This window comes from Canis lupus, chromosome 29, assembly GCF_003254725.2.
Source record: "Canis lupus dingo isolate Sandy chromosome 29, ASM325472v2, whole genome shotgun sequence".
In the NCBI taxonomy this organism is placed as follows: domain Eukaryota; kingdom Metazoa; phylum Chordata; class Mammalia; order Carnivora; family Canidae; genus Canis; species Canis lupus.
In genome coordinates, this window is record NC_064271.1 from 17,022,813 (window position 1) to 17,038,431 (window position 15,619).

A 15,619-nucleotide genomic window follows, 5' to 3' on the forward strand; every position below is an offset into this window, starting at 1 on the left:
TTTTAAGGTTAGCAATGGCTATCTTCACTTAGCAGTGTCACAAATGATCTTTCCCCAGTTTTACTTTTGAAAGTGGTTTGAAGAAAAGGTTTTATTTACAACAAATAAAGAAGGATAAACTGCCAAATTCATTGGACTTATATATAATTAAAAATAAACAGGCAGCGTAAAGACATTTGGACTCTCCTCTGAATACCTGGAAGTGAAGACATGATACTTACTGTCAGCTTATATTTTTATTATTTCATTTCTTAGCAAGGTTCTAGATAGATAAAGTTATTTAACAGCTGATTAAGTGATTCAAACTTGTGAGAAAAATATCAACTGCCCCATGTGAATTTTTCTAAAGATACTGCCAGAGGTAATAATGTGATATGAAATATTTTATAGATTTTTTTCACAATCTTTCCTGGATGAGAAAATAACAAGACTATATATAGGCCAATGTAGTTATATCAAGTCTAAATTTAAGCAAAACAGAAATACTAAAAGAATACTAACCTTTTAAATACTTGGTCCCAGGACCCTTTTATAAAGAACTTTTTCAAGAGACACACACACTGAAGCCTCAGAATAATTGTCTTCTAGATTTTTGAAACAGAAATCAGCCAAAGACTGCATTTGACTGTTTTAAACACATATATGGTATACTCTATAAATGCAACTCAAATCAAACTGGGTCTGAAAAGTTAGGAAAGGGAACTTCCACTCGTTTTCTAGGGCTGCATTAACAAACTTGGTGGCTTAAAGCAAGAGAAATTTGCACTCACAGTTCTGGAGCTCAGATATTTGAACTACAGTATCTCTGAAGGCTCCAAGGAAGAATCTTTCTTGCCTCTTCCTAGCTTCTGGTGACTACAGGCGTTCCTTGGCTTATTTATGGCAGTATAACTCCAATTTCTACCTTCATTTTCACATGGCCTTCTTCATGTATCTCCCCGTCCCTTCCTCCAGTTATAAGAACACCAGTCACTGGATTTAGACACACCCTAAATCCAAAATGATTTCATCTGGAGATCCTCAACTAATTTAAATCTGCCTTTGGTCCAGGGCACGATCCTGGAGTCCCGGGATCGAGTCCCGCGTCAGGCTCCTGGCATGGAGCCTGCTTCTCCCTCTGCCTGTGTCTCTGCCTCTCTCTCTCTCTCTCTCTATGTCTATCATGAATACATAAATAAATAAATCTAAGAAATAATAATAATAAACAAATAAATATGCAAAGATTCTATTCTAAAATGGGATTAGGCCAGTTGTTTATTAACTATGTGAAAGTTTGTTCTCTTAGGAAAAAACTTCACTGAAAAAAACCTAACAACTCAAATTTGAAATTGTTTTGTGCATTCTCAGTTGGAAATATCCTATCATTTTAATTGTGTCCTTTTCTAATTAGAAAGTAGCCTATTTTATCATCAGGAAATTCTATCATTAAAAAATTACATATACATATAAAGGATTAGAAGAAAATGTTTATTAGAACTTATTTCCCAAAGGCTATTTCTCTCCTGGTATTCCCTCATCATTTTGAATGCCCTCTCCAAGAATCCTGTAGCTCTGTACAAGACTGTTGTCATACAAGCAACCCGTCAGCAAATCCCATGGACTCCTTTAAAATATATTCCAAAAAGCAACCAATTCTCACTGCCCCCATCAGCCTAGCCTAAATCACTACCATCTCAGGCCAAAGTGAGCCTTTTAAGATGTAAATCTGCTACATCATTCTCTCACACAAAACTCTCCGGGTGGCTTCTATCATAGATACAATAAAATCCAAAGTCACTCTCCCCTCCTACCGCTATCTTCTCACTCTTCCCCAGCCGCATAAACCTCCTTTCTTCCTGGAAAGTACCACGCATACACTTGTCTTATTGTTACCTCTTTTTGTTTCATCCAGGTATTTGAAAGGCTAAATCTCTGTCTTCTTCCACTTCTCTGCTGAAATGTCACCTCATAGAAAGGCCTTTACTGACAACCCTATCTAAAACTGCACTCCTGGGTCATTCTCCCTTTACCCTTCTAAACCACTGCTTCAGCAAATAACAATCCAACAATCCATGTTTATTTGTTTTTTACTGTTAGCCTCCATGAACTAGCAAGTAAGTTCCATGAAAGCATGTTTGGTTCAGCACTGTATGCCCAGCACTGGAACAGTATCTGGCACACAATTATCTGGCTAGCTCAATCAATATCTAGATGAAGAACACACCTAAATTTGAATGGTGACAATCTTTTCATGTATTTTTTCCCTTTTCAAATATCTCCTCCTCCACTTTGTAAGGAATATGACAAATATTCCCCCAGATTATTTCCTATTCACAATATATTTTTATTCTGCTTTGAAAAAACAATTACCACACAGACGTTTCTCTACAAGTTAAATATTATCAGGAGAGACAACTAGTTGCTTTCCATAGGATGGGATGGGAAACAGAGAGAGCTAGTAAGCAAACAGTCCTATGATGGGATACCACTCTTCCCAACTGCTCCTTATTTCTGACTTTCTTCTTCCTACCTGTCAACAGAGCTGCTTCCCAAAACACAATGACTATTCTGAAGAATAGTCTCATCTATACTTAGGGCTACTGTGTCTATTGTATCTCTATGTTATCAGTAATTAGGGCTTTTCTTTCCCTTGAATAGGGTCCCAAAATAAATTCCAAGGAACAATGTTTCACAGAAGTGTTAAAAGACACTGAAAAGGGTCAAATAAGAAAAACTTCAATAAGCAAATAGAGCAGATATCTTTCTTAGAGGACTTTTCAGAATCTCAACTATGTTAATGTGCATTGTAAATCTCCACAATGGAAAGAATATACACTGAAACCCAAATGTATTTTTTCACTCAAATTTAATAGAATCTTTTCATCAATCATTTGATTCATTACTCTTTTATCCTAGCTATAGCAAAAATTCTGTCAGCCTGACTTACTGAAAACACCTTATACCTTAAATATCAAGGAAGGTTTAAAAGGTTTAAAAGGAGACTTGCTAATTGATTTAAATTACAATTAAAAGGGACACTGCAGGATATAACTTGGGAATGAATCACTTTTTTCCTTAAAAGGTGAAGAGTAACAAAAATTGATATTACCAAAAGTAGCATAAAATTAGGGTAAACAGCACGCAAGTAATTCCTCTCCACCTATATATCCCTTTTTGCAACACTGCTAACCAAAATAAGGGCAGGATTGGAGGTACAGAAAGAAGTGCTGTAAATTTTTAGACTAAATATTATATTTGTATTTCTGGGGATAACTATAATTTTGGGTAACAGACTATTAAAAGAACTAAATCAGTAGGATCACTTTAGGATATGATAAACAACACAAATTCATATGTTGTCTAATATAAAAATTACTTCCCTCACAAGTCCTCTTTTTCTCCATCATTCTCCCATATCTCAAGGGATCTCACCCTTATGATGGCCCCTGCATGCCTCCCTTGCCTCTAAAACCTTCTTGTGGTAACCTTTTTCACTTCTATTCCATAACAGTGCCAGCTTCTAACCTTGAACTAGTTCATCCTAACATTTGTAGAGTATCTTCATTGATATCTGTTAGAAGCGGAAGCTTAACTAGTCACTGCTCTAAAATCAAAGAAACTCCTGAAACTTAGAGGCCACATTGGAATATGGCCCAAATGTACCCTCCCGTGAGACAAACAATGCTACCTTCAAGTCCGATCCTGCAACAATCCTAAATGCTTTGAAACTAAAAATAGCTCAGCTGTTGTCTCATCTGCCAGCAGATGGCCAGACTATTTTTAATTCAGGATTCTAGAGAGCAGGAATGGATCAAGCTAAGCTAGGGCAGCCTGGAAGAGTTTACTCTTAGCTGCAGAGAGCTGTAGCCGGGCAGGTACCAAGAGAGGGCAACCTGGAGCTGTTCTTGGGCCTGTGGACTTCACACTGATTATAACAATACAGATGAGAATATTTTTTTTAAATCATTATTTAAAATAAAGTCTGAAATGTAAGATAATTTGACAAAAATTTTAAATAATCTGCATACCCTTTAAAGTTTTCCTTACTTTTCTTTTTGTGAAAATAAAATGTAATTTCCTTTTTGTACGATCTTTGGGAACGTATTTTGTTTTAATAAAGTAAAATCTCCCCTAATCTTGATAAGGTTTGCTAAAAGCTTTAACAAAAAAACAAAAACAAAAAACATTTTATTAAGAATATGTGGTGAACTATGATTTATTTACAGAAAAACTGTAACTGGCCACTGTTAAAAGGTAACTGAATTTTGAATACCAGTTTTCTGAAATCTCATCTGCCAGTAACTTTAAAACACAAAAGGATTGAAAGTCTGACATACTATATACTTTCCTGTTAATTGTCCATCTTCCTCCAGCTCCTCTGTAGTGCTCCATAAATATCTGGGGGTGGGAAGGAGGAAGAATGCTGGCAGGTGTAGTCAGAAAGGTTATTTAGAAAGTATATTTATAAGGATTATAGCACTAGCTTCTATACTTCCATCATACAAGTCCTACCCACTCATAACCTAATCTAGATCTGAGATGACCAAACCAGTCCATTCCAGTTTACCTTCCCATCCTGCTTGATGGCCACAGAGATTATCAAGAGACCAAAGTGGGTCTGGATTCTCAATAACCAAGAGCAGAGAGGAGATTTATAATAGTTTCCAGGGACAATATATATTTGAAGACACCAACTCACTGTAAAACATTACTTTCTAAACAAAAAACAAAAAAACAAAACAAAAACATTACTTTCTTTAAAAATGAAAGGGGTTATCCCTATCAATTTATGAGTGGCAATAATTTAGATAGATGACTAGAAGAAGAGACAAAGTTCATCAGGGATTAACTACCTTGAAATTGCTCAATGAGATTTTGCATGAAAACTAGATGCAATTTTTATAAAATGTGAGAAAAAACCTTATACATCTTTTATAAAGTATTGCATTGCCTAGCCCCTGCCTGGGTAGTCACATCCCTTATAATAAGCTTCTCCTAACTAAATGGAAAAGGCATGCAAAAAGGTAAAACCAGCAAAATCTGCAATAGACGATTCCTCATATAGCTAGCACACACACTACCCAGTAGCTCCTACATCTAGATACAGCAAGGATCAAGCCATAAGCCCTCAATCTCTGAAGACGGCAATCAAAAGGGGGAGGAATACTCAGTGCACAAGTTAACACAACGGTGCGTTCACGTTCATACAACATTAGAGAGGATGTAACGGTACAATAATAAAGTTCACTATCCTAATTTTACAAGGAAGGAAGAAACGAAGGCCCAAAGCCTTGACTATACTGCACTGTAACAGAACTGGGATTTAATCCCAGGATCCCAGATTTTCCTTCCACTGAACTCTCTATTAAAACACACTCAACTTATACTGGCATTTTGGAGAGGAAAAAAAATATGTATACAAAACACTATCTTGTCAGTCTAATATCTATAATATATTAAAAATGTAATTAGCATGGAAAATCTGGTCTCAAACTAAAACTTTAGTCTGAATCTCTTAAGTTCCTTAGCCTGCAAGTTATTATAAACCTAGACATAATTCTTTTAAAAACTCTAAAAATCATTTCTTCCCTCATCCCACCCCAATGTAACAATTACTCCTTTAGTATCTAGATATAAACTCAATTTTTATCACTATACAATGTCTTCTCATCCACCTAGAACAGTCTTCCATTAACTACAAGAATAAAAAAGATGAACTGCTGATCCATGAAGGGCCAAATAACTAAACTTAAACCCACTACACCAAAGATTCAAAAATATTTTAATGAAATTTTTTCAGTAGTATCTTTCAAATCATTACCTTAAAATACCTAAAAAAAAAAAAAAGAAAGAAAAACAGTACAGCTTATTGTAGCAGATTAAAAAGTAGTCTACTTTAATAATTAAAAGGCCTTTCCTGTCTTCACCTTTTACTTCAGCACGCATTTAAGCTATTTTGGATTTTACTCCATTCAAGAACACTTTTTCCCCAAAGCCCGTTTAACAAGCTTCATTTTCTTGTTAATTTGATATAGTCTATTTCCAGTGCTATAAAATTAAAACAGAAGCATTAGGAATTCCTCTTTGTGTTAAATGTCCTGGTCTTTCCTTAAAAGATTTCATCTTTGACGGATGCAATAGATCAGTGTTCCCCCTTTAACAATTCCTCATCTGCCTGTTCTCACTACAGGTATTGTTTGGATTTACTCTGCTATAGGCTTCGGTACGCTACATCTCCTCTCTGAACTATAAATCAGAATTCAAGCTTGAGAGCAGCTGCCACTGTCCAGACATGTGGCTGGTGGGTGTCATTGTCTTTTTCATTTTCCCCATTTCAAACCCCTCCCTTCCTTGTCACTAGAGCCAGCATATTTAAAGGTGCTTCCCTTCCTTCCTCGCTTTTATATCGCCACCCCCACCCCTTAACCTCTCTCTGGTCGTCTTCTTCCAGGTCAGCCCAGTCACATACAACATCACTGTTTTTCCTGTGGCGGAGGCAGAGAGATGTCAGGATGGACTGTACACCTCTTGCAGACTCCTCCTCAAGACTGTCAACAAGGGAACAACTTCGGCCTATCTTCCCAAAGTACCACGCCGGAACCACAAAGTTATCGAAATTACGATACGGAACCCTTCCCACGCCCCATCTTAACAAATCAGCTCCACCTCAATTTCCAAGCTAATAAACAACAGCTCCTCTTCCGCTCATCACAAAGGGGGGATAGCCTGTCCGCACCGCACGGTCCACCAGCAAAATCCTCTCCTACTCTCAAGTCGGTTCCAAGCCTAGCTAACTGCCCTTTCCGCCTCCACCCGGTCTCTGCCCCGCATCCAGCCGAGTTACTGTCAACTCCGGCCGCCGAGCAAAGCGCTTCACGCGGGCTCCCTGAGGTCGGCGGCGCCGGCCTACCGCAGCCCCAGACGACCCCACCTCCCGGGGCGGGTGCCGCGCCGCCCCCCCCCCCGCCCCCCCACCACTTCCCCGGGCCTCCTCCCAGCTCACCTAACGCCACCTCACACGCTTTGCGCAGCTGGGAGTGATGCGCCTTCTTCACTTCCTTGTCGGCCAAAATCTTCTCCAGGGCCCGGGTCAGGAACATGTTCTTCGTCTTCTTCCCCTCATACATGGACGCAGAGAAGGAGGCGGCGGCTCGTCCGACCCGCGGCTCCCAGCGGCTGGAGGGGAGGAGGAGCGGGAGGAAGAGGAGAGAGAAAAGAGAGGGGGTGGAAGTGGGGGAGAGGAGGCGTGGAGGGCAGCGGCAGGATCAGGAAGGGACGGCAGGTGGGAGCAGCCGCGGTGCGGGCGAGGGGCCCGGGGTCTTCCCCAGCCCTGAGAGGCCGCCCCTAGAGGGCCGCGCCCGTCGGACCTCCGCTCGTCCCGGTCTGGGGTCGCTTCCCGGCCAACCCCCCCTCACTCGCCCCTCCGGCCCAGGGGCGGCGAGGGAGCCCAGCCCGGGCGGCCGTCTGCCGGGAGCCGAGGGACGCGGCGGCGGCGGCGGCGGCGGCTCAGAAGCCCGGAGAGAGCACGGCTGCCCTGGCTACTGTGGGGATTAGCACCCGCCGCGGCCGCTGACTGGCCTCCATCACCGCCGACCTGCCCCGGCCGCCATGTTGGGAGGAAACGACGCGTCACGCAGCGGCCGAACGGCTGCAGAGGAGGAAGCGGCGGCGGCGGCGGCGCTGCCTGCCCAGAGCTGCCGCGGCGCGGGGAGGCTGGGGGCGGAGGGCGGTGCGGGAGGAGAGGCCCGAGCCGCAGCGCTACGGTGGCCCGGCGGGGCCTCGCCGCCTCCTGCGTTCGCCTGCAGGGCGGCGTGGGGCGTGGCGGGCGTCCTGCGGCGCCGGGCACCTCCCGGCGGCTCCGCGCACCTCAGGGCGGAGGACCCCGGGCACCCTGACTTCCGCGAGGTGGCAAGGACTCCAGGCTACGCTGCCTCCACTTCTCCGACTTCCTGAAGATCCCATGAGTGGAAGTGCAGTCCTTTCTGCTCCGGGGGTCACGGAGGCAGCCGCATCGCCCATTCTCAGCAGCTCAGGGCTTCCACCTGCCGCGCTAAATTTCCTTACCCGATGTGCGAAACTGCTGTCCAGGCTCGTGCCCTCCGACCTCCGACCACCTCAAGGAGGAGTCTCTCTTAGCAAGAGTAAACTAGAACCAATTTGCCATGGATTCAGGCATGTTTCACTTAAAAAAAAAAAAAAAAAATCTCTGTCAGAGTCCTCGGTTAAACTCTATAGATTTCAGATCCCTCCTGAATGGAGTCTAAAGCTAAGCCAACAGGTAAACGTTTCTGATTTGACGGAGTGCCTCAGAGCTCCGTGTGTCTGTGCTTTTCATACTAAGATGCAGTCAGGACATGAAAACCAGGTTAAGAATAGAAGAGCTTTAAATACAGATTACCACAGACATGTGACCATGTGTGTGCTTTGGTACCAAAGAATAATTAAAACTTCTACAGTGTTTAATTCGGAGCATGCAGTTATAAAGAATACCATAAAATATATGCGAAGGATTTACATGGTGATTTAGGTGCACGTCTACAAGTTCAAAGCTACATTAGAGTATCTCTCACTTCTGACCCGTTCCATTGCCTTGACTAGGGACTTGTCCTAATGCAATCATCCAAACCTACGAATGGAGAGGCTGTGAAGTGGCAAGATTTGAGACAGGCTAAAAACCATGGGAAATAAAAAGGGAAACCTTGAAGGGGACCCTGAATTAAAATGGACAAAAAGATTATTTTTTTAAAACTGTGGTGTTTTAAAATAATAATAATAATAATAATAATAATAAAACTGTTGTTCTGAGAAATAGATACACAAATTCATTGATTCCATCTTAAAGACTATTTCTAGATTCCTGGGGGTTGGAGATTCAATATACTAAAATCAGACATAATACTGATTTCTAGGTACACCCAAAGATTATAAAATTTTTTAAAACAAGCTCCATTTCTAATTTATCTTTGCTTCTCCATTATGCCAGTATTGTGCCATGGACTGTTGAAGGTGCTAATCCCCAAATCTATTTACTCTTCTTCCTCAGTGCAGAGATACATTATGTTCTCCAGCCTCCCTTGCAATTATGTATAACCATCTAGATTTAGCTCATTAAAAAAAATAATAATAATTTCACAATCAATCTTCCATGCTGTTTCCCTTCTGTGGCCACATGCTGAAGATGGCAGAACACAAATTAGAAGGAGCCTGAGTCCCTGAATTACCACTTGGAGGAGAGCCATCCATCCATCAGGAATATTTGTTTTGGGCTTTACATGAGCAAAGTAAATTCTTCAGTTATGTTTAGCAGCTAGCTCTGTCCTAAACAAAACATTTGGCATTCATACAGACATATTTCTGAGCTGAAAGAGCCCAGTCTCCTGCGTACCACATATCACAATCTGTAATCATCCTGTCTGCTTACGTGTTTATTGATTGGTTATGTTTCCCTCAAAGGAGCAAGGACTTCATCTGTCTATTCACTTCTCTATGCCTAGCATCTAGTATAGTCACTGGCATAGAGAAGACCTTTAGGATGAACTTGAATAGAAACTTGGGTGAATGAAAGATACTGGACTAAGTTAGACATGATCCTCGGCCCTAAGGAGTTTAGCATATATAGTAGGAAAAGAATATTTAACAAGTAAATAACTAGTGAATATATAATTACCAATGTGTTAAGTATCACTAAAGAATAGAGTGCTATGAGGAGATCTTTAGATTTGGGGTTCAGGGATGGCTATCATAAAGAAGTGACATTTACACTGAGACCTGAAGGAAGAGTAAAAATTAACCAAGCTAAGTCAGGCAGTCTTTTGAGCTAAGGGGGAAGCTTGGCAAATTTCAGGAACCAAAAAAGGCAGTGTGGTTGCAAGTTATCAAGGTGAACCCGTGCCAATAAAGATAAAGAAGGAACCAGGCACCAGACCATACAGAACCTAGTAGGCTGTGGTAAGGGTTCAGGATCTTATTCTAATAGCAGCAGAAACCTATTGAAGGGTTAAAGAGGGTGTGAAGTAAAAGTGGGGATTTAAAAGTAGTCCCTCTGTTGTGTGGAGAATAGGTTGGAAGGAGACAAGAGTGGATGTGGGCAGAAAAGTAAGAAGGTGATTACAACAGAGCAGCATGTCATGGGCTGGGGCTCAGGACCACCATGCAGGTCTTAGAGATCATGTCCTGCACAAAGATGGCAAATGAAGTTGAAATCTAGCCCCAGCATCTGCCCTGGGAAGGGAATCTTTTTTCTAATTTGCATAAACATTAGGCTAGTGGTGTCTGAGTGATGGCCATGGAGATGGAGCAAAGTAGGCAGATTTAAAATATATTTTGGTGGCAGAATGGACAAGACTTAGTAACGAATTGGAGTGAATATAAGAGGAAGGAAGAAGTCACAAATGAATGTCATGTTTCTGACCAGAGCCAGAGCGTGAGTAGAAAAACTGTTGAAATGGCCTAGACTGGGACAGGAGCAGTTTTGAGGGTAAGGGCACAATTTTCTGTTTTAGAAGAATCATCTGCTCTGAGATACAACCTAACCCTCTCAGAAGAACTGGCCTCCATCCTTTCTCCCAGAGGACAATCCATCCTCTTCCTTTGTTGAGCCTAGGACTTCTCCCCAAAGGTGGTAGTGTTGGGAGCAGAAGATGTGTAGCCTTGGGAGTGGGGATTCTCACCCAACTTGAAATTCAATATAACTTTGACCTGCCTGAAGCAAAAAAAAAAAAAAAAAAAAAAAAAAAGTTAAGACTCTAAAATAAAGACATCCTTGGAAGAAAAAAGAAGAGATAATATTTTTAGTCTGTCATTTACAAGATTGGAGAACATGGGGAAGGGGAAAGAGTTGGAGGGGTATCCAGCTCAGGCAAGTTTTATATAAAATATTGAGTGTGTTTCCATGTACATGTTCCCTTTTCCGTATTATTATTGTTGCTTGGTGCTTATCCTATTTAAATAAATTCAATCTCAGTATTAACTTGCATTTGATTTGTTGCTGTTTTTTTTTTTAATTTTTATTTATTTATGATAGTCACAGAGAGAGAGAGAGAGAGAGGCAGAGACATAGGCAGAGGGAGAAGCAGGCTCCATGCACCGGGAGCCCGATGTGGGATTTGATCCCGGGTCTCCAGGATCGCGCCCTGGGCCAAAGGCAGGTGCCAAACCGCTACGCCACCCAGGGGTCCCCCTGATTTGTTGCTGTTTTTAAAACTTTCAAATTTTTCTGAAATACCTATCATCCTCTAAATTTTAGACTGTAGTTTTCTTATACATGATTGTTTTTCCCAAATCCATTTTTACCCCTCAGTCTACAATTTCACCTTCCTATCATTTAATTCCCCTTCAGAATTTTCTGTTTCATCTATATCTTTGCTGTATATTAGCGACCCTTTCTCTTTGGATAATATTCCTCCTTTGAGTCCAAAAAGTCAAAGAATATCAAACAATAAGATTTTGACCTGGGTTTTAGCATCTTGGTTTATCATCATATTGCTATTTATTTATTTCTAAATTGTTAAAAAGGTTTATTTTAGAGAGGGGGGGGGCATGCATGGGTAGGGAGGGGCTGGGGGAGAGAGAGAATCTAAAGCAGACTCTCCATTGAGCCCGGAGACTGTCGTAGGGCTCTATCTCATGACTCAAGATCATGACCTGAGCCAAAATCAAGTTGGAAACTTAACCAACTAAGCCACCCAGGCTCCCCATCATCCTTTTAAATATAGATAGAAGTTCAGTGTAACATGAAAATTAAATAAAATCTGAATAAAATTTTAATTAAGGCTGAACATATCTGATTGATGTTAAAAGCCAATATTCGTTAACATCAAAAATAGCATCATTTTCAGTTGACTAAAAAAAAAAGTAGTCTTTCACATGATCTCTAAATTCTATTAGCTTTCAAAACATTCCATCATCTGACCCTTCCCTGACTCTCCAACTAATTTCTCTATAGAAATGGTAATAATAATTAACATTTATATGAGCTTATTATGAGCCAGGCCCAGTAACCCAAACGAAGAAGTTTCCATTATTATCCCTGATTTATAGATGAAGAAACAGAGAGAATTTAGACAATTTGTCCAGCCATACAATTAATAAGTGGTGGCGCCAGGATTAGTTTGGAAACTTTGGCTCCAGGACCTATAAGCTATACCGCTTCTCTAAACAGTCTGTTCTTATAGCCTTCCCTGCCTACTCTCTCTTTGCCTGAAATACACGTTAGGCACTGAAGTTCCATCCCTTTTCTTCCTGCAAATCCACCCTTCACCGTTGCATCCCGATACCATGTGTCTGTACAAACACCAAGCTCTCCTGCATCTGCATGCCTTTGTTCATCTTCCAGCAATCCAGAGCACCCACTACCAACTTTCTTTTGTTTGCTTTCCGCAGAGGCTTCCCAAGCTTCAAAACTTCATTAAAATCCATCGCCTTCTAAATTTTCTACTTATGTCTCCAACAGCATCAATCTCTTCCTCCTCTCCTTTTATAGCATCATCTACCTCACACTTTATACCTAATTCTATATCCACAGTAGGGTTTAATGAGACTGCACATTTTTGAAGACCAAAGATATAAGGAAAGATAAAGCAAGCAACTTAGTAAAAGATGGGAAACACTGATTAAACAGAATCATATCAGTTCTGCTGAGGCCATAATGACTAATATGACTAAAAGACCATATCTAAAGTTAAGTCAAGTCTGCTTTCTTGCTTCTCATGTGAACAGACTTATAAGCTAATTTGATATTCCTCTTTTATCAGTCAGCTTGTTTTAATCTTGTTTATTACAGAAATAAGTGGATAGTGTCTTCAAACTCAGAGGTCCTGCTAATTGTTCTGCAGGAAAAGTATCAATATACTGGACAGGGCAGACAGAGGGAGAGCATGGTAGATTGAAGAATTTGATTTAGAAAGAAAAGATAAGAGGAGCAAGCAAACTTTTATTAAATAAGAGAGTACATTATGATATTTGATAATCACATGAAGTTTTAAAAAATTAGAATGTGGCAGAAAAAAGTTACAAATCTAGAGCAGAAGTTGGAAGTAGTAGAGTTTTTATGAATTTTAAATCATTAAGTGCTAACGTTTTACAGAGTAATAAAACTGAAAGCATAAGCACTTAAATTTCCTTAAAAATCTTTAAGTTATATAATTCTCTAGAGGGATGGAAAGTACTTACTGATAATCCATGGTACTATTCTCTTCTCTTTTCTGTATACACAGTTATAATTTTTCCAGTAAAATCACACTAATGATAGCTACTAGGTATTTACTTTGTATGAATCCTTTGCATTAACTCATTTAATCCCTACAATAACTCAACCATGTGTATGGTATTACTCCTCTTTTACAAAGGAGGGGAAAAAAACGTTAGAGAAGTTAATTGCCCAAGGTTACAGAACCAAATATATTTGTCACTTGCCAAAGTTCATGCATGCTCTTAACCTTTGTTCTACCCTATGTCTTTCTTCTTAGTCACATATTTGTATATATCCATTTGAAAATACTTTTTCACCAACATTGTGCCATAATTATTTTAAAGTAGGACCACATCTTTTCCTTCCTTTGAAACTACTCTCACCAACTAGTACGCTGAATTGTGTGTTAAACATTAATGACTAGGTGGGCATTAATTTTCTGGAGGTCAAGGTTTAAAAAAAAAAACTAGAAATGGGAATTTTTAGTAAAAGCCTACATTGTAAAGAAATTGAAATGAGTTTGAAATTTTCTAGAAAAAGAAATCTGTAAGCCTAGTTAATTTTACTAGTGAGTTCTATCAAACATTTAAAGAATAACACCAACTCCATCTCTTTCAGAAAACAGAAGAGGATGGGATAATTCTCAACCTATTTTATGAGGCCAGCACAAACCCTGAAATCAAAACTTGATAAGCAGTACAAAAAAAGAACTATAGACCAAGATCTCCTAAGAACATAAATGTAAAAATGAAGAATATTGACAAATAAAATTCAACAATATGTAAAAGAATAATATACCATAATCAATGGAGGGAAGGTAGCGGTTCATCTTGGGAATGCAGGCTTTCAATATTAGAAAATCAAGCAATGTAATTGACCACACTGGCAAACTAAAAGTAACTATATGATCATATCAATTGATAGGAAAAAGCATTTGACAACATTCAACATTTATTCTTGATAAAAAGCTCTCAGCATTTATTTATTTGAGAGAGTGAGTGAAAGAGAGGAGAGCACAAGCCAGGGGAGGGGCCAAGGGAGAGGGAGGAGCAGACTCCCTGCTGAGCAAGGAGCCTTCTGTGGGGCTCTATCCCAGGATCTGGGATCATGACCCAAGCCTAAGGCAGATGCTTAACCGACTGAGCCACCCAGGAGCCCAGTTAAGGACATTTAAAAAGAAAAAACAAAGATAGACAACATAATACTCAATTGTGACAAAATTCAATGGTGAAACATAGGACGGTAAGATCAGAAACAAGACAAGGATGTCCATTCTCACTACTCCTATTCAATATCATACTGGAGGGCTTTGACAGTATAATAAAGCAAGGGAAAGAAAAGGCAGACAGATTGGAATGGAAAAAAACAAACTATTTTTACCAACAGTCAACATAAATGTCTATGTAGAAAATCCAAAGGATCTACCCAAACTCCTAGAACTCATGATAATTAAGTTTAACAAGGTCAGGATACAGAGTCAATGCATAAAAACCTATCGTATTTTTATAAATTATTAATGTACAATTAGAAACCAAAATTTTAAAAATATTATTTATAATAGAGTCAAAAAATGAAACGTTTGACTACAGATCTAACAAAACACATACGGGGTCCTACACTGAAAACAGTAAGATGCTGATGAAGAACTCAAAAAAGACCTAAATAAATGAAAAGATATATGTTCATGGATTGTAAAAGATTGTAAAAATGTCAACTATTCTATAGTTTAGCACAATTCTAATTCTGTAGTTATAGAGAAGCTTATTTATAAAATATGTATGAAAAGGTGAGCCATACAAAGTTACAAAATTTTTTGTTTTCTTTTTTAAATTTTTTTATTTTAATTCCAGGTAACATACAGTGTTATATTAATTTCAGGTATAGAAATATAGTAATTCAACCGTTCCATACATCACCCAGTGCTCATAATGACAAGTGCACTCCTTAATCCTCATCACCCATTAAACCCATCCTCCCCACCCAACCTCCCCTCTGGCAACCATCAGGTTGGTCTCTCTAATTAAGAGTTTCTTGCTTTGTCTTAAAAAATTTTTGCTTTTTTCTATGATGAAAACTTTTAAGATTTATTCTCTTGGTAATTTTCAAATATATGCTGTAATATTATTAACTATACTCACTGCACTGTACCTTACATTTCTGTGACTTATCTATGACTGGAAGTTTGTACCTCTTGACCCCCTTTACCTGTTTTACCCATACCTCAACCTCCTCTACCTCAGGAACCAGTTCTCTATCTATGAGGGTTTTTTTGGGGTTTGTTTTTTAGATTTCACATATAAATGAGATCATACGATATTTTGGTTTTTCTTATTTCACTTAGCATAATACTTTCAAGGACCATTCCTGTTGTCAAATATGACAAGATTTCATTCTTTTGCATGGCTGAGTAGTTCTACACTCTGTGTGTGTGCATGTGCATGTGCATGTGTG

The 15,619-nt window shown here is 39.6% G+C and overlaps 2 protein-coding genes across 6 annotated transcripts in view; one reads left to right on the top strand and one right to left on the bottom strand.

The window, feature by feature from the left end:
- The window catches only part of ARFGEF1 (ADP ribosylation factor guanine nucleotide exchange factor 1), a 140,257-nt gene extending 132,568 nt beyond the window's left edge, over window positions 1–7,689 (bottom strand). For 4 of the 5 annotated variants that reach the window (XM_025477897.3, XM_035708368.2, XM_049103739.1 and 1 more), the window contains exon 1: window positions 6,983–7,689. In XM_025477897.3, coding sequence (XP_025333682.1) covers window positions 6,983–7,106 — 124 coding nt within the window. In that variant the 5' untranslated portion in view covers window positions 7,107–7,689. The remainder of the gene's footprint in view (window positions 1–6,982) is intronic. The other variant, XM_049103740.1, reaches the window with a different exon arrangement.
- Window positions 7,105–13,911, top strand: LOC118352742 (uncharacterized). Its single transcript, XM_049103737.1, has 3 exons — window positions 7,105–7,171; window positions 7,617–8,257; window positions 13,787–13,911. The coding sequence occupies exons 1-3, from the start codon at window positions 7,105–7,107 to the stop codon at window positions 13,856–13,858; spliced, it is 780 nt and encodes a 259-aa protein (XP_048959694.1). The 3' UTR covers window positions 13,859–13,911.
- Window positions 13,912–15,619: the final 1,708 nt, after the last annotated feature.